Genomic DNA, 18,336 nt, shown 5'->3' on the forward strand with positions numbered 1-18,336 from the left:
GCAATATGATGTGAGGCTCACATAGCATGAATAATTAATCTTAATTAACTCATATTCAACAACCCTTAAGTAAGCCTTTAAAAACGATTAAAGAATGTGCCAAGTGACCATTCAATACTTTAATCTGTTTGAAAGAACAGAATATTTATTGGAGGAAGTTAAGGCCTATGAGGCTGAGAGGAGCCAACCTGGAGTCTGCCTGGTGCTGTCGGAGGTCCTGATGGTGCCTAGCCAATGAGGGGTAACCATGCGATGTCAATGGATGGGAATGCCTGGATGCTGGGAGAGTATTTAAGATCTCCCTCCCCGTTGTTAAATAAGCAAGTCTGCTGTATGCCTTCTATCTGACTCCCCATGTCTGAGACATTGACACTGCCCCTTTCACCCCTCCCCCGAGGAATGTTAGGGCCAAGCAACAATTTATTAAGTCTATTTTCTTTTTATTGCTATCAGAAATTTTTTAAAGCCTGTCAACAAAATCTTATGCTCCCAGAACAAGGATATATTGTAGGCGTTTCTTTGGTTTTTTTGTTGTTATTTGGTTGATTGTTGGTCTGTTTGTTTGTTGGTTTTTTGAGACAGTGTTTCTCTGTGCAGTCCTAGCTATCCTGGAACTCACTCTATAGACCAGGCTGGCTTCAAACTCATTGATTCACCTGCCTCTGCCTGCTGAGTGCTGGGATTAAAGGCATGCACCCCCATGCTGCACTGCATTAAGTTTTATATACACAGAGTGGCTCTGGGTCAGAAAGAGCAGATGTGGGTCAAAGCACAGCTAACTGGGCAGTCCAGGAAGAGTTTGGAGAGCACTTCACATATCTAGAGACATTAACTAGGTGGGGCTCTAGTTACCTTTGTTTTTGCTAAATCCAAGGCACAGATGAAAATTAAATGTTTACTATCATAGTAACTGCTAAGGCAAGGAACCAGACTAGATGAGAAAATTAGTGGGTGAGAGTATTACAACAGAATATTTCTATAACTTCACAGTATTTATCTCCCCATGAGATGCTTGTTATTTCACCAACTGGTCACCTCACCTGGAGCACCCAGACAGACAGGCTTAATACCTACATCACTAGCAAAAGACTAAAGCAATGTCATTGGTCTTCAGAGAAAATGCACCAATGCCAGCCAGATCAGAAAATATTACTACCAATTTGTACAGCACCAATTTAACTAGAAAGAATTCAAGATGAACCCTAACTCCAATGGAGAAACACTGTACAAGATAAATAAGCTGTACCCTTTATACGTGTCAAACCCATAGAAGACAAGTAAGACTGCATTAGGGCTTCTGCTGAAAGGACATTAGATGAACAAGTCAACTAAATGTAAATCAAAAAAAGATCTTAGGCCACTAAAAGAACGCTGTGGGAAGATGGCTATATTAATGGTGGGTCTATTGCCCTTACTATAAAATTAAGTATTCACTGTAGTAGTAACTGCTTATAAAAGATAGAAAAGTGGATGAGAAAATTAGTTGGCAATGTTGATTCCTGATGTTTGTAATTGCTTGTAGTCTATATAAATTAATGTATGGAGAATTTCGGTGAAGGTCATATAACAGCCTTTTTTTATTAGTATCACTTCCAAAGGAAAAGTTAAATTAAAAGAAAAATTTTTTAAGACCCTGTTATTGGGCCAGCAAGATGGCTTAGTCAGTAAAAAGGTGCTTGTTTTCCAAACCTGGAAACCTACATTCAGTCCCTGGAAACCACAATCAAAGGAAAGATTTGATTCTTATCTTCTGACTTTCACTCATAAGATGTGTCACACACACACACATAAATAAATGTAATAAAGCTACATGCCTGTCGGTGACACGCTGTATGTGCATGCATCTGCACGCATTGCAGTAAGTACAAAGCTTGCTTGAATGCCCTAGAAGAGCACACTCATATTCTTACCTATTGTGTCTCTTCCAGCAGACTTTTCCGACCCTGACAGGTTCACCAGCACCACGCCTCCAATACTGTAAAAGTAACACCCATTACTGATGAGCAAAATAATAGGCTCCTAACAAACTAAGCATCTAGATTAAAAACTAAGAACTCATCTTAACTCTGGGTAAAAGTGACTGAGAATTCAGTAGTTAATTGATGAGTGCTCCTCAGCCCCATATAGGACAGTGCCACACTGACAGTTAACCCTCACATATGCATGCTGATGACTTATAGGGAAGGAATTCATGAAGAGGTGACCAAGACCACATGACACAGGCAGTCTGTTCCCAAAGCCCAACATGCTTACATGTTACTCTTTTAATTATGGAAAAGATAACTTGCCATCCCTTTGCCAAGCCTTCTTTCAAAGAGAAATAAGCCAAACCCAATAAAGCTAGCAACAACACTTTTTTGCAAGAGAAACCTAACAAACAGAAAGCTGTTTTTTCACATTTGATCAGTCTCATCAACCCCAGGGTTGTAATGGGCAAAAGGAAGACCATTGAAGGCTGTTGCAAAGTCAGAGGACAGTGATTCATCAGACTGTCACTTGTTAAGCATCTAGAATAAGCAATATGTTCCAGTGGAGAACAAGATGGGCATGGTTCTAGTCTTCAAAGAGCTCTCAGGGACCTTCTACTTCTAGGTAATTTATTGTGTATATTTGTGTCAAACAAACAGAAATTTAAAAGATCGTCCTATTCTCTCGCCTACTGATCAAAAAGACCTGGGCACATTTGAGGAGCAGTATGGAGGAAGAATATTTTTTTCTCTTATGGAACAATGTGAGTAGATGCTAAACAGAACACTCCTTACACTGGATCCTCCTACTCAGAGTGGCAGTGTCAGGTTTCCTGCTATGATCACTGTTTGGATGAGAGTCCGCTGCTGTTTACCGAGTTCCCACAATATAATAGAAACCATTTCATTTCCATTCAGAGGATGATGCCATGATGGTGCCTAAAAATACTGAGCACACATTGTTCTTAGAAACAGTTTAGAAGTTTGACCTCATCCATCCACATTACTGTCCTATGAGACAAATTCTACTGTGATCCTCAGTTTATAGAAGAGGAAACAGGCAGATTTTAAAATGATGTGCAAGATCTCAAAACTAGTAATGGAGGTGGGACTGGATCACAGACAGCAGAATATGATCCCTGAACTCTCTCAAGTCTGTTGCTATCTCAAATTATATGCATGATCAAAAAAATTCAATCTCATTGTTTAAAGCCAGTTCAAAATAAAGTATTAGATGGTATTTATTACAGTTTCATAAGAATAAAATAACACAAAAAAATAACACAGAAAGTAACTACTTGGCCAAGTGGTTTCTCTTACAACTCTGCTGCCCAGCAACAGTCACAGATGATAGCAAATGAATGAAAATGACTGTGTTTCAATAAAACTTTGTAAAAACTAGCAGGTAGCTGACCTTTCCTGGTCCTCATTCTTAACCTACTTTAACAAGAATATTCCATCAAACGCTTGTAGGTTCAACATTTTATATCCACTCCCTTCTTTATCAAACCTTTCTTTATTATATGGTACTAAGAAAAGTTAAAAATCAGCATCTATTTCAGGTAAAGTTCAATAAAACCTCACTTATGTGGTTTTCTAGCCTCAACATAAATGTATTTTATTTCCAAAATGCAAAAACACGTTTGGTTAGAACATTAGTCAAGCATAGAAAAGAATATACCCCTGGTAGTTAAAAAGAGTAAATATAAATTAGGTGGGTCAACCAGAGTGTCACTGAAAGAGCTTGGTCAGCTTTCCCTTATATCTAAAAACTGTAATATAGAATAGAAGATGAATGACTGATCTACAATGGCCAAGTGCAAGTCCCTTGGATACTTTACAGACATTGTTCCAAACTTTACAAGGACTTCTAGAAGAAAGGGACTGAAGTCAACATAAAACGGGGACTCGTGTCAGGAAAAGGAGATAGACAATTGATGATTACGCTGGCACCTGACTGTTAAATGTGAAAGCCAGTTCAACACTTAGTAATTTTACAGTCAATGAGAACCAGTGGATGGGAACCATAGCTGTCCTGGGATCTTTCCCTCCAGTTACCCCAAACAGCATCTTGTCCACATGAAGCCTTCTTTTTCTCATCTTTTTTTGCTTATGTATTATAACATAAATTAAATTGTATCAACATCATATTTTAAAGGCTTTATTATTTGTTTATGCCTACAAAGGTGTGTGAGTGAATGTGTATAAAAGTATGTATGTTTGTGTGAATGCAATGAGTTGCCAGATGAGGATGTTGGATCTGTCAGAGAAAGCATTATAGGCTTTGTGGAACAGCCGGCTTGTTGCATGGGTGTTTAAATCTGATCCCCAGTCTTCATGATTATCCAAGCAAACTCTCTTAACTCGTGAGCCAGTTTTCTAGATCTAATATCATATTTCTGAGCAGAGCAAACTATCACATGCTATATTCTTACCTTAAAATTACAGCTAATAGTTTAGAGAGGGTAAATCTGTCTCCACTGTTACTCGGAAATACAGCTGCAAGAATTAAAGTAAAAAGTCCTACAGGGAAAAAGAAAGGGACAGAAGAAGCTGTTACATTTACTTCTACCAACATTCCTCACCACCACTACCAAGGGCAACATAAGAAAATCACACATTTAACTTTTAAGTTGATGGTTTTGCTCTTTCAAACAACTAATGCTGCATTTACTTAAGTGGAAATGTTCAAAAGTCAAATTAAGAAGAGCTTCTAAACTAAGCCACGTTTATTCTAACAGTGCAGATAAGGGTAGGCCTACTTATTTTTAAACCAGTAAGTACTAAGTTGAGCCTGCAGAGTAATTGTGACCTCATCAGTCATGCCCGTGTTCTAAGTTATTTCTACAGCTTTAAAAGTACTTCTTTTATCTTCCAGATTTGGAAGGTGAGTTGATGTTAAAAATAAAACACCTGCTAGAGTGCAAATTTTAGATAGGAAATAAACAGTGGCATTTAGCCAAAAAGGATCTAGAAAAAGATCTCTGAAAAGGAAATATGCGGGGTAAGACTACCATAAAGGGAGGACAGGCCTAGGAACCTTCATACACTACAGAAGAAAACCACAGAGTGTCGGGTGCAGTGGTGCACACCTTTAATCCCAGCACTTGGTAGGTAGAAGTAGGACATCTCTGAGTTTGAGGCCAGCCTGGTCATGCAGGCTGAGTTCCAAAATAGCCATGACTACACAGAGTAACCCTGTCATAAAAAAAAAATGGAAAAATAAGCAAACAAAACCCACAGAGGACCAAGGGAGATGATGTGCCTGGTATACACAGACCTAGAAAATGTTCATGCACTGCAGGATAAAAAACACAGAGGCCAAGGGTGTACTCATGGGAGAGCAAGTGCCCAACATGTACAGGCCTGAGTCTGATCCCCAGCAATGGACAAAGACAACAGCCAAACCAAGAACTATAAAGTATCTGAGGGAACACCAATAGCACAGAGGTTAGGCAGTGAACTCTAACCATGCAAACATGGTTGTGCATTCCTGTAATACTGCTTGGAAGACAGGCACAGGCAGGAGGACGGCCACAAGTTCAAAGTCAGCCTGGTCTATACAGTAAAATAGCTACAGCTAAAAAGTAAGGATCTAAGTAACAACCCCCCCTCATGAATTATAATACGCTAATGCACTGCAGAACTAAAACTTAGAATTGTGTCTACCTATATACAAATATCACTAGATATGCATACATCAACTCATAATGCAGATTTTGAAGACACATTTCTTACCAGAAGTTGAAGACAAAATATTCACTATGGCAACCTGTGTGTCTGAAAGTGCTTCTTGATATGACAGATTTGCCAAAAACCACTATACAAAAGGAAAAAAAAGTGAAACCTCATGAAAAACATTTATACCTGCCAGTTTAATTTACAGTCACCCCTCTCACTTCTAAGCACTATTATTATATGATATTTGTTTCTGTTTTTAAGATTTAAAAAAATCCTATGTATATGTGTGTATCTGTGGGGGTATGGGAACTTGCATACAGTGCCAGCAGAGGCCAGAAGAGGGTGTCAGATCCCTTGAACTGTAACCACAGATGGTTGTGAGCCACCCAGTGTAGGTACTGGGAACTAAACTTTGGTCCTCTGCAAGAGCAGTATGTGCTCTGAACCCTGAGCCATCTCTCAGGTCCCCATAAGTGGGTTCAAAAGCTGCTCTATGAGAAAAAAATAAATCCCCAAATAAGGAGAAGAATTAATAATCATAACTGAGATCTTGCTCCTCAATTCCCTGAAGACACTAACCAGGCTAGACACAGCAACACAATCCCAAGTGCTGAGATTAAAGGTGCGACCCCAACACTCAAGGTTGGGGAGATCACAAGTTCCACAAATTGAAGACTAGCCTCTGCTAGTGGGACCTTGTCTCAAAAGATTTAAATTAATTTAAGTTGCAATTAAAAAATAAACCAGAACTTGTCTAGCATGCACAGAACCTGGTTTCAATTCCCAGCACCACAAACAAAAAATAACTAACAAAAGTTGGTATCAAAACAAGCATTTGAAGAGAACTTGAGTTTGGTTCCTATCACCCACAATACATGTCTCAGCACTTGCTGTAACTCAAGCTCCAGGCGATCTGACCCCCTCTTCTGTGCTCCACAGGCACATGCACACAGTACACACACACACACACACAGAGAGAGAGAGAGAGAGAGAGAGAGAGAGAGAGAGAGAGAGAGAGAGAGAGAGAATCTTAAAAGAAAAATCAGCATTCAGATATTGTATGTTTGTGTAAAGGAGAGAGACTGAATATCAAATCACTTTAACATATTTTATTCACATACTTAAGTTTATATAGGTCAAATTCAAGTTTGGGGAAATTCTGTTACATTAAAATCTGCAGGGCCCAGAAAGACGGTTTGGTGAGTGACAGTACTTGCTGCACGATCATTTGGATCTGAGCTCAGATCCCATATTCAAGTAAAGAAGCCAAGAACGGCCATGCCTACCCCTGCAATGATGAATTCAATATTCGTCAAATTGTGGGCAAGCACAGGTGCACGTGTATACATGTGCTGTATTCTAGGAACTGGCTTCATATCTTTATTTATGGGTTGGGCTTTGCATATAAATATATGTGTGGAAGCCAGAGGTGCGCCGTGGCTGTCATTCTTCAGGTCCCTCATTGTTGAGCTACTGTATCTCACTGGCCTAGGACTCACCAGGTAAACTAGGCTAGCTGGCCACTGAGCCCAGCGATCCATGTCCCTGCCTCCCTAGCCCTAGGATTACAAGAGTGTAGCATCACACTCAGCTTTTTCACAGGGTCCTGCAATGGAACTCAGCTCCTTGTGCTCACAACACAAGCACTTCACCAGCTGAACTGCCCCTGCAGCTTTAACTTCTAAATTCTCTGAGGCATGATAGGTATTTACTCAGTCTGATATTCTAACATCCCAGTGTGCCAGACAGCAGCTAGCTGAAGAAATGAAGAACTCTAGGAGCCTTACATTTCAATACTGCACTGTTGGTATGCACACCATCTTAAACATGTAAAGAAGAAAACAGGGCAGATGGCTCAGCAGGTAAAGCATTGCCATGCAAGCCTGATGACGTAAGGTCAATCCCCAGGGCACACACAAATGTGGAAGGTCATAAGTGACTTCCTCAAGTTGTCCTCTGAGCTCCACAGGCATACTGTGGCAATCCCTCCCCCACTTATATAGCATACATATGCACAACAATAAAAAAATCTTAAAAAAAAAAAAAACCTACCACAAAGCAAAAGAAAAAGCTGATTTTTGCTACTTGGGTTGCAGTAAGTTTCCCTACAGTCTTCAGTAAGGATTCTTGATCCTTCATAGTAGGATAAGACATTCGTGACAACTTGGCCTCTAATGCATGGCTCGATGGAAGCTGCCGAATCTCCATGATATTGCTGAACCTTACCCGGGACTTCTTGGGAGCTAAAATGGAAAACAGAATACGAAACATTAACTGTACCTATAGCCTATAAAAATGAAACAGTGTTTAGTGATAAATACTGACTATTCCAATCACTTATGATCAAAATAAGACAATAAAAACACTAGAGTTACAGTGTTCCCTGGTGCAGTTCTGCTCAGCCAAAAGAGCTAATGGGAAAAAAATGATTTCATCTGTGAAATGTTTTAAAGAGTTTAAAGACAGGGCAGGCAAGATGGCTCAGCGGGTAACACCTACTACCAAGCCTGAGGGTCTGAGGTTGATCCCCAGGGACCACATGGTGGAAAGAAAGAACTGACTCTTGTAATTCATATGCTGATCTCTAAACAGGCACACAAAATTAATTTAAAATGTAATGCAATTTTTGAAGAGTTTTAAATGATGAAAATTCCAACAAAAGGTTTATAGTTGCATATGTACACAACCACCCGGTTCAGGATTTTACCATGCTTATTATTTTAGCATTTATAGAAAAGCATAATTTTGGTTATTCTTCATGGTTCGCTAATTAAGAAGAACCTTCCCAGCAAGCATTCAGAACACTCCTCTACAGTGCAGATGAATGCTGTGCTTTATACTGTACTGACACTCTGAAAAAAACGCACAGAAATTGAAAAACTCAAGTAATGTTTGCATTTGTGTCTCTGAGGACATGTTTATGAAAATATTGATCATTTAAATAAATAACTAAATAAATAAAAACATGTATGGTTGGGACTGTGGCTCCACTGAGAGAATACATGACGAGCTGGACTACTGGGTTCCATTCCGCAGCACTGACTAAACCAAGTATGGCAATATATGCCTATAATCCCAGTATTCAGGATGTTCAGATAGGGGAACCAGAAATTCAAGGTCATCCTTGGCACATAGTAAGGTTGAGGCCATCTTGAGCTACACAAGAGACTGTCTCAAAGAAAAATAAACTTATTTAATAATCTATATATTAATTATTAATTTATATATTCCTTTATATATAATGATAACGAAACCATAGAGCTTTCTGGTATCTGGAAAATACTTCCAATTAAATTAATACAGAAATTATATTCTATCAGATTCACAACCAAGTCAAACTTCCAGAAGAATGAAGGCCATGTTAATCCCCATAGAGGTCAAGACACACTATATGAACCCTGTGAGCTCACAGCGGTTCAAAAGAAGCTAAATGTCCATTCACTCTCAAGCATGGAACCCTAAGCTTGACTTACCTTTTTCAGTCCCAATGTTTGTGCTCTCGAGCTTCTCACTTGGAAGATCATGAAACTTCACAGGAACATACAGAGGTTCGCTCTGGAAAACAATGCGAACAGAAGCACACATTAGCAGCAAAATCCAAAGCCAATCTATCCAGCAGAGTTTAAGTGCAAGGCACACAGACTCAGGAACTGCCACAGCTCAACTGTTCCTCAGCACCTCCACCTAGTCAGCACCACTTTCCCCAAAGCCTGGGAAAGCAAGCTCAGCCAGTTCACACAGGCACAAGGAGACAAAGAATGTCAGTCATGAGATGGCTCAACTGGCCAAGTGCTTTCTGTGTCAGCCTGACAGCCTGTGTTCAATCCCTAAAATCTACAGTGAAAAGAAAGAGCTAACTCCCCAAAGCTCTCTTCTAACCTCCCATGCATGCACACGACTCTCCACTCCCTCACCTAATAATAACAATAACTAAAATAAAGTGTAGAAATGTCAAACACTATCTTTGGCACATTCTGGGAACATTAATACCTCAATATCACACAATCAATCCTCTCTCCACCAACAGAAAAACGTTCATTTTTTTAGATATACACACATAGCATGCTATGCTGGAAGAAGTACGTACATGAAGTCCCTGTTACCTGGGCAGCTGAGGTAGAAGGATGGTCTGAGTCCACCAGTGTGGAGCCAGCAAAACAGCATTAACCCTTGCCTCTCCCCATACACAAAACAGAACAAAACTACTCTGAGCACTTGCTAAACAAACACTGTTCTAAGTCCTGTGAATAAGAGTGAGTAAACGAAGTTTCTTCCCCCATAATCGTGCAGCCCAATGGGAAAGGCAGCTAAGAAACAGCTTATAGTATATCTGCATTTGATGAATTTGTTTTACTATATGCATAAGATTCAACAACAAAAATCTTTTGGGGGGAATAGGTAGGGGTATGAGGTGTGCGTAGCTGTACAGCCACAGGTGTGGACAGAATTCAGTCTCAATTGTTAGTTCTCAGGAGCTGTCCACCCGGTTTTGGAAGCTATCTCACTGGTACCTGGTGCTCACCATTAGACTGGCTGGCCACTGGGCATCTTTACCCCTCTCATTGATGGGCCTGCAAATTCCCGCCACCACACCTTTGAAGCTTTGTAGGTGTATAGGTGTTGAAGCCTGAGCTCAGGGGCTCATGCTTGTGTGGCAAGGGCTATACCAACGGAGCTATCACTCGAACCCCAAACCAACAGTTCTTGAAAACATTTAAATAATTAAAAGATGGGGGAAATGCTACCACTGATTAGTTCTTACTATCATAAGGTTCAAATACAAAAGGCTAAATGTATTTCTCACTAGTCCTCACAATAACTTAGAAAATAAGTATTTTAGAGGAATTGTCCTCAAAGCGGAGATACAAAAACAGCTAAGCAGGAGACAAAATTTGACTCCAAGACCTAAATGCCATGACATTTTTACAAATATTCTTATTTAAAGCATGATTCCCCCAACTAATATGTTTAATTTTTAAAAATCAGACTTCTACAACTTTCTTTGATTTTTCTTTTAATTCCTGGCATAGAACAATGACAGGATAACATGTTCAGAAAACAAAATATATTCACAAAACTAAGTCCGTGAGATCTAACAATTGACACGGTCTTCTTGCCACATATAACTTTTGATTATAGCATTTGGCCTAACTCATTTGACTTATCAGTCCTAGAGATAAAAGCAAAAGCTATTAGAACACTAGTCAGCACTTTGTACTCTGAGCAGAGCAAATGACATTACATCATCTTGATGCTTTAAGACAGCAGAGAACAAACTTATCCAAGTTTAATAAAGTCCTCACTTTATTAACCTGCTAACTCATCTGACACACAATGTAGTTTAAAAATGAACAAACAACAATAGCACAATATTTTAAAAACTTGTATTAGAAGGACCAGTGAGATGGTTCAGCAAGTAAAGGAAGTCACTTGCCATACAAACCTGATGACCTAAGTTCGATCCCCGGAACTCAGCTGATGAAAAGATAAATGACTGCCGAAAGTTGTCCTCTGACCTCCGCATGCACGCTGTGGCGCACACACACACACATACAAACATACAAAATAACTAAAGAAATGTTACAGCAAACAATCAGTGTAGAACAAGTGGATGAACAATTGGTTTATTCTCAGTGTCAAGCACCAATTCTGGTTTCTAGATGTTAATAATAATGAGCATTAAGTTGAAAGTTGGTAGAGATACAGGCCTGGCCTGGGCTTTACTATTTTCCTTCTGTAACTAGCTTCCCCTTTTCCTTCTCTCCCCAGAGGCAGCTGGTCTGCTTAACCCTAGGCCCTGAGCCTCCCTAAGGAAAGGAAGTGCAAAGCAGTTCTCTCTCAGAAGGCATACACGTGGAGCCATATCTCTCATCCAACCGGGTGACATCACAGCTGTCTGGCTATTCCTGCTATGGCTGAACAAGAAAGGCAGCACTTACCAAAGAACTACTCACACTCGTGTCTGCTGTGCAAGCAGCAAAGTAACCTTCAGGGTCTGCAAACTAAGTACAGAGAACAGGACATCAAATCACAGAAACTCATGTTATCATGCAGGAATACTCAGCTCAAATGAACACAAACAACAATCCAAAATAAATTTATGCATCTAACTATTGTCCCCACAACAGTAACTAATGCCAAGGGTGCAGCCATGCAGAATAGATTTTATCTTGTCTCTCCTGATGAAGAAATTGAGGCTGGCTGTTTCGTCAAAGTCGTAGCTACTGGATTAAAACTGCAGTGAGTCATCAAAGGCTAAAGCTCAAGCCCTTTCCCTTAAACTATTGTGATATTTCAGACTCGCAGAGGAAGAGGGGTTAGTAAAATAGACAGCAACCCTTTGGTATTGTCATGAGACTAGACCAAGCTCAGGGACATGCCCACACTCTGGTAGCCACTTAACACTGTACAGGTATGATTCCATTTCATAACCCCTGATATTCCAACAACAAAGTACTATTTAAACCCACACAAATTAACAGAAACAAACAGAAAATTAGACCATGGTTACTAGCGACTAGGGCAGGGGAGACAAATTTTTTTTTTTTTTTTTTTTTTTTTTTTTTTTTTTTTGGTTTTTCGAGACAGGGTTTCCCTGTAGTTTCTAGAGCCTGTCCTGGAACTAGCTCTTGTAGACCAGGCTGGCCTCGAACTCAGAGATCCGCCTGTCTCTGCCTCCCGAGTGCTGGGATTAAAGGCGTGCGCCACCACTGCCCGGCTGACAAATGTTTTTTTTTCTTCTTTTTTATGTTCTAATAAATCTTTATTTAAAGAACATTTGAAAGTTTGGAGAGACTACATATTCTTGTTTATTGGGCACAAAGTTTCTGTTTGGCACAATAAAAATTCCTAGAGATTGACAGTGCACAGCAGCAAAGCAAATGCACTGAGTGCCACTGAACTGCACAAACAACAATAATGGTCTGAGGAATAAATTTGATATTATATATATTTTACAATAATAAAAAGGGGAAGAAACGGCTAAAATTTAATGTTACATATGTCTACCACAGTAGTGAAGAAAGAGAAATAATTTTTAAATAATGAAAAGAAATGAAAGTTTTTTAAAGAATGAATAGAGCTAGGCAGTGGTGGTGCCCCCCTTTATTCCCAGCACTCTGGAGGTAGGGGCAGGTGGATCTCTGTGAGTTTGAGACCAGCCTGGTCTACAAAGCGAGTTCCAGGACAGCCAGGGCTGTTACACAGAGAAACCCTGCCTTTAAAAACTACAAACCAATAATTTTGAAATAAAACTGACTTTAAGAAAACTGATACACCACTAAACCTCAAAAAATAACACTTAAACAAAATTAAAAACTTACAAAAGCAGCAGGCTTTCCTCGAAATCCTCTTGTACACTGTTGCCTCCAAGGTTTCCAAATAATGAAGCCCAAGAGGTACAGAACAAACATGGATGTTTTTGCAAAGGTGCTGAAGAACGGCTTGTTGTACTGAGTGAAGACATACTGCGGAGGAAAATGTAACATTTTATACGACAACCGTAAGAGCGTTAAAACCTTTCTGCATGCCTCCATCTTGTCGTCTCTTCAGAAGTCCATGAGGGGAGGAAAGATCAAAGAGATAAAACACTTTAAGTTCCTCTCTGAATATTGCATGTGTCTTGCATACAAGAGGGAATATTGTCAAATGAAGCAGTAACAACCATTAAAAAAAAAAAACAGGTTTTTCAACACATCAATTGAAAACCTGCTATGCAAAAGTATCTGTGTTAGGGACTGAAGAAAAATAAAACCATCCTCCCTACTCCTGAGGAGATACATATACGAAGAAACGTGCTAAGTACCATTCAGAAGCTTTAGGTGCTGTGGAAGTACCCAAGAGAAAGAACAGGTTAGGGTATGAAGTTTTCAAAAAGGCTATCCCAAATAGTCTGTGTGTGTGGGGGGGGGGTGTGTGTGCACATGCACATGGAGGCCAGAAAACAAATGCTGGTGTCATCTTTCAAAAGCCATCTATCTATTATGAGACACAGCCACTCGTGGGCCTAGAACTCACTGAGTAGACTAGAATGGTCATCGAGTCCCAGGGAGCTGCCTGTCTCGCCTCCCCAGCACTGAGATTACAAGTGCACACCACCATGACCACACCACCACACCTGGCTTTCAAAGATTAATCAGGCCAAGCAGAAGGAATGACATGAAGAAAATAAAGCAGATTAGCATATAACAAAAATATGAATGTTAATGTTATTAGGTATATCTATGTGTAATTTTCTTTTTAATGGTGTGAAAACTCATCATATTTTTATTTTGTCTCCTAGGAAACAACAACAGCAACAAAACCAAGTTACATGCACCTAGAAAGATGACAAGTCAGAAAGAATAGGAGCTCCAAGACCCAGACGGGATCCTAGACTACATCTCACTGAAGAAACCATAACTCTCAGTGACAATGGCCAAATCTGAGGATGGGGACAGATCCATACAAGACGAGCCTGAAAGCAAATGGGATAAAGCTGAGGTCATACAAGAAAGATCCCAGAGCCAACCTGAAGCCACCCTCCTACTAATGAAAGTTAGGGCAGTGTAAGGCTTAAAACACAGTAATGACAATGATTAGAGATACATATCAAACATATAAAATATGTAAAAACCCATGAGCTATAATGTTCTAAAAGGGATTTGTTGGTAGTTAGCACTAGAAGTTCCTCATAATTGTTCTCTAAAGAAAAAGGAGATGAAATAATAAGATTTTCCCAATATTTTATATATGACCCATGTTTTAGGATGACCCAACAATAGCTGTAGAAAAGTTATTACTAAAAAAGTTCCAGCTAAAAAATACAGAAGGAACAGTTCTTAGAAGAATCCCTATTCTGCAAATCCTAAACAAATCTCTCAGAGCAATTATTACACAGAGATATTCAACTATTATCTGGAGGTTGGTGAGAAGTTTTATTTTTAATTATTTATTTATTTTGTATGGGGGTGAGTGTGTGTGTGTGTGTGTGTGTGTGTGTGTGTGTGTGTGTGTGTGAGTGTAGTGGTCAGTCAACAGCTTGTAGGAGTTGGTTCTCTTAATTTATTACAGGCACCTCTGAGCTCAAACTCAAGCAGCTGGTCTTAGTGGCAAGCACCTCTATCCACTGAACCATCTCACAAACCATCCCACTGGTCAGGTGATGAACTTTATACTACTTATATGCAGACATATGCCTCCTGCCCCAATGTCACACAAAGTACCTAGTACTACCAAGATATTGTTGCCTAAAAACTGAACCTAAATCAAGACTTTATACCTAACTACATTTTATACAAACTGAAAGAACAAGTTAGCTGACAGGATAAGGAAGCAATCAGCAAGACCAAGGAGGTCATATGTCTCACAGGACAAATGACCCAGTTTCTCCAATACACAAAGGAGAAGAAAGAAAAAGGGGAGTGGCATATGCCTCAAAGGTACAACAAAGAATGGCAATGTGGATCCTTGTTTAGATCCTAGCTGGGTTGTGTGACCTTGATACAGCAAGAAAAATGAACTGGTCATCAGGTGATTTTACTGAATTATAGTTAATTTGTTAGAAATGTTAATAGCAGTAATTATATTTTTAAAATAAAAACAATATGATCTTCAGTGTGAGATAAGCAGGAAAGAAATTATATGGTGAGAATTTTCATAAAATATTCCAGGAAACACGTTATGAACATGGTTGATGAGATTAGAAATATTGATCACTGTTAAAACGATGAATCATGAGGATTTATTATATCAGTGTGGTCTCTCCTTTTTTCATGTGTATGTGTCTACAGTGTGTCTATAGTGTACCTGTGGCGTGCATGTGTGTACAGGTGTGTGTGCAGATGTCTGAAGCTGACATTATATTTCTCCATTCCTGTCTACTTTATTGAGGCAAGCTCTCTCCCTGAAGCTGTAGCTTGCCAATTCCAGCTAGTCTAGCTAGTCCTGGGCATCCCGGCCTCTGTCTCCTGAGTGCTGGGATTATGGGAAGCCACCGCACCTGCCTAGGTTTCCATAGGTTCTCGGGATTCAAACTCTGGCCCTCCTGCTTGTAGGCAAACACTGTCTCAAAGTCTGATACGTTTGCCTGGCTGAAGACATAAACCTCTGACATATGCTCTAAGATAACAAAGTCATACATTTTTTCACTAAAGCATGTGATGTGTGTAAGAACTGATTGCTTTTCTAGCTCCACTGACATATAACTGGCAAATGAAAACTACAGCTGTGCACAGTGGTACACACACACACACAGTAGTGGTACACACAGTGGTACACACACAGTGGTACAGACACACAGTGGTACACACACACAGTGGTACACACATACAGAGCACAGCGCCTAAAAGAGTTAGCTGGGCTAAACTGTGAGTTCCAGATCAGCCTGGGCTACACAGGGAGAACCAGTCAAAAGAAAATACTAAAAACTGAACAAACAAAACCCACCCTAAAATATATTTACTGTGCACAATATAATGCTTCTATACATGCATAGACAGCAAAATAATTGTCAGAAATAACTTAGTGGAACTTTTTTAACCTTTAGATATGAATTGCTACATTATGACTTAATCTAATGCTTCCTTGTACTAAATCCTTTCTGTTGGGGGTGGGACGGGGTGGGGGGAGTAAGAGTTTTGCTGTGGGCTGGAACTGACTACTAGACCACACTGGCCTGAGAACTCACAGAGATCTACCTGCCTCGCCTCCTGAGTGCTGTGATTTAAAGGCATGTGCCACCATGCCCAGCTTTGTTCTAAAGCTTATTACCTGATAAACAAAACAATTTAATACTGCAAAATTTAAAAGTTATGTTTAGGACCCTGTAAACATTAAGGAGATTCCTCTAAAGCAAAATTATGGGATGTTAATATTACAAAAGGTTACACAGAGTTTTTGAGTGAAATACACGGGGCCTATGGCATTCCGCCAGAGCCTAATCCCAGAAGGGCAAAAATTTACTTCCTCACAAGACAGAACCCCAACTCTTTAGTGAGCTGTGACTTGAGATCCAGAATATCAAATAGCCTATCCTGTAAAAACTTGAGATTCCTCTTGGGTCTATCCTGCAATATCTGAGTCCTCTGTGAGGATTTCTGAAAAGGAAAGTGTGAGAGCGGGACGGCCAGCGGGTGACGGCACCTGCTGCCAAGCCTGGCAGTATGAATCTAATCCCCTGGACCCACAGAGCAGAGGGAGAGAACTAACGCGCACACGCTGTCCACCGGGTGTCATGGCACATGCATACACACACACTCTAAATACATAAGTACATAAGTAAATATAAATATTATTTAAAAACACTGTCTTCTTACTAAGATCACTAAACAAATAGAAGTATAAAAATACACAGTAAAATTGACTTACAAACTCTAAGTACCGCAGTACTACCAAGGAGACAACAATTAACACAAAGCTTAGCTTCAGTCAATCATACACTGAGAATTCCATAAAAATGCGTGAATCAGCAATAAATTGGATGCACCAATATGAATAACAGTGACTTGTACATGAAACTTGGATGGATAACTCATGTTTACTTTTCCAATAATACTCTGCTTTTCAAATTTATTCGTGTGTGGCAAGTGCTCTACTAAGTTACACACCCAGACACAAAGTATCCCTACCTTCTACTAGATGGTGAAAAACTTTCCCTTAATGTTTGCTCATTAGAAAAATAATATTTATGAAAAAATAATTTCAATTTTGATTTTTAAAAGACATCTTTACACAGTAAGAAAATATATCCTGGGCAATGCTCCCTACAAATGTAGGAAAACTGCAGTTAGGGCTGTAGAAATGGCTCCATGGTTCAAAGAGTTTACTGTTTCTTCAGAATTTAATCCTCAGCACCCACGTTGGGTGGCCCACAATTGCCTGTAACTTTAGTTCCAGGGATTCAGAAGCCCCTCCAGCACCTATGGGCATGTGTACACTCAAGGGCATACATAGAGACACAAACATGTATACAAACAAAGCTTTTGTAACTTTAGGAAATAACCAAGAGCATCATCCCAGTTTTCACTTGAAATGCCACTAATATAGTATCAAATATAAACAAAGCATTCAACAACACTTAAAATACTACTGATTTTAGATGCATGAGGCAATAAAGGAGAAATACAACAGGCTGTCACTGGTTGTTGTCCTAATGCAACCCCGTCACTAGCAAAATACTACTGGTTAACACTATCACAATGTAACCTCACTGGTAAAGAAATACATACCGAGGTGAGCTCTGAAGACGCCACCCAAATCACATCAACCAGCAGGAGAATCACTATCCCCAGGGCCATTCGCCTGCGCTGACTGAAGCCACTGTTCTGGGAATTCACACGGTTCATGATAAACACACAAACCATTTGCAGTCTGTTAATTTAGAAAACAGAGATCTCATTAGAGTCCCTTTAAAAAGAACCACACGAAAATCAGAAATCTGGTACAAAGAAACATGAGACCCTTGCTAGCGAATGCTCACGATAAAGTGCAGAATTTACCTTGTTGCCAGGGCTTCTCTGAGCTTCTCAAACGCAATGCCTGCAAACCTGGCAGATCTCAGTCTAAATGGAGGTGCAGAACTCAGACCCCCTGTAACAACATCACAGAAACCATGCTTAGGAAAATTTCCAGTGTAAGATCACATCTTTTTCATTCTTCACCTTCAAGGATGATCAAAATGAAGCACACTCTGGGCATGTCGCTCAGTAGC

General features: G+C 39.8%; 1 protein-coding gene across 2 annotated transcripts in view; it reads right to left on the reverse strand.

Moving 5' to 3' along the window:
* Slc35f5 (solute carrier family 35 member F5) overlaps positions 1–18,336 on the reverse strand; it is a 37,030-nt gene that overhangs the window by 17,547 nt on the left and 1,147 nt on the right. For both annotated transcript variants that reach the window (XR_005287741.1, XM_038350035.1), the window contains exons 2-10: positions 18,125–18,215; positions 17,855–17,996; positions 12,971–13,114; positions 11,588–11,650; positions 9,122–9,203; positions 7,701–7,891; positions 5,706–5,787; positions 4,403–4,490; positions 1,911–1,975 (exon numbers count right to left, since the gene is read on the reverse strand). Coding sequence is in view for 1 of the 2 variants with exons in the window: in XM_038350035.1 (XP_038205963.1) it covers positions 1,911–1,975; positions 4,403–4,490; positions 5,706–5,787; positions 7,701–7,891; positions 9,122–9,203; positions 11,588–11,650; positions 12,971–13,114; positions 17,855–17,996; positions 18,125–18,215 (948 nt within the window). In the remaining variant the exon portion in view is untranslated. The remainder of the gene's footprint in view (positions 1–1,910; positions 1,976–4,402; positions 4,491–5,705; positions 5,788–7,700; positions 7,892–9,121; positions 9,204–11,587; positions 11,651–12,970; positions 13,115–17,854; positions 17,997–18,124; positions 18,216–18,336) is intronic.

This window comes from Arvicola amphibius, chromosome 12 (genome assembly GCF_903992535.2).
Source record: "Arvicola amphibius chromosome 12, mArvAmp1.2, whole genome shotgun sequence".
In the NCBI taxonomy this organism is placed as follows: Eukaryota; Metazoa; Chordata; class Mammalia; order Rodentia; family Cricetidae; genus Arvicola; species Arvicola amphibius.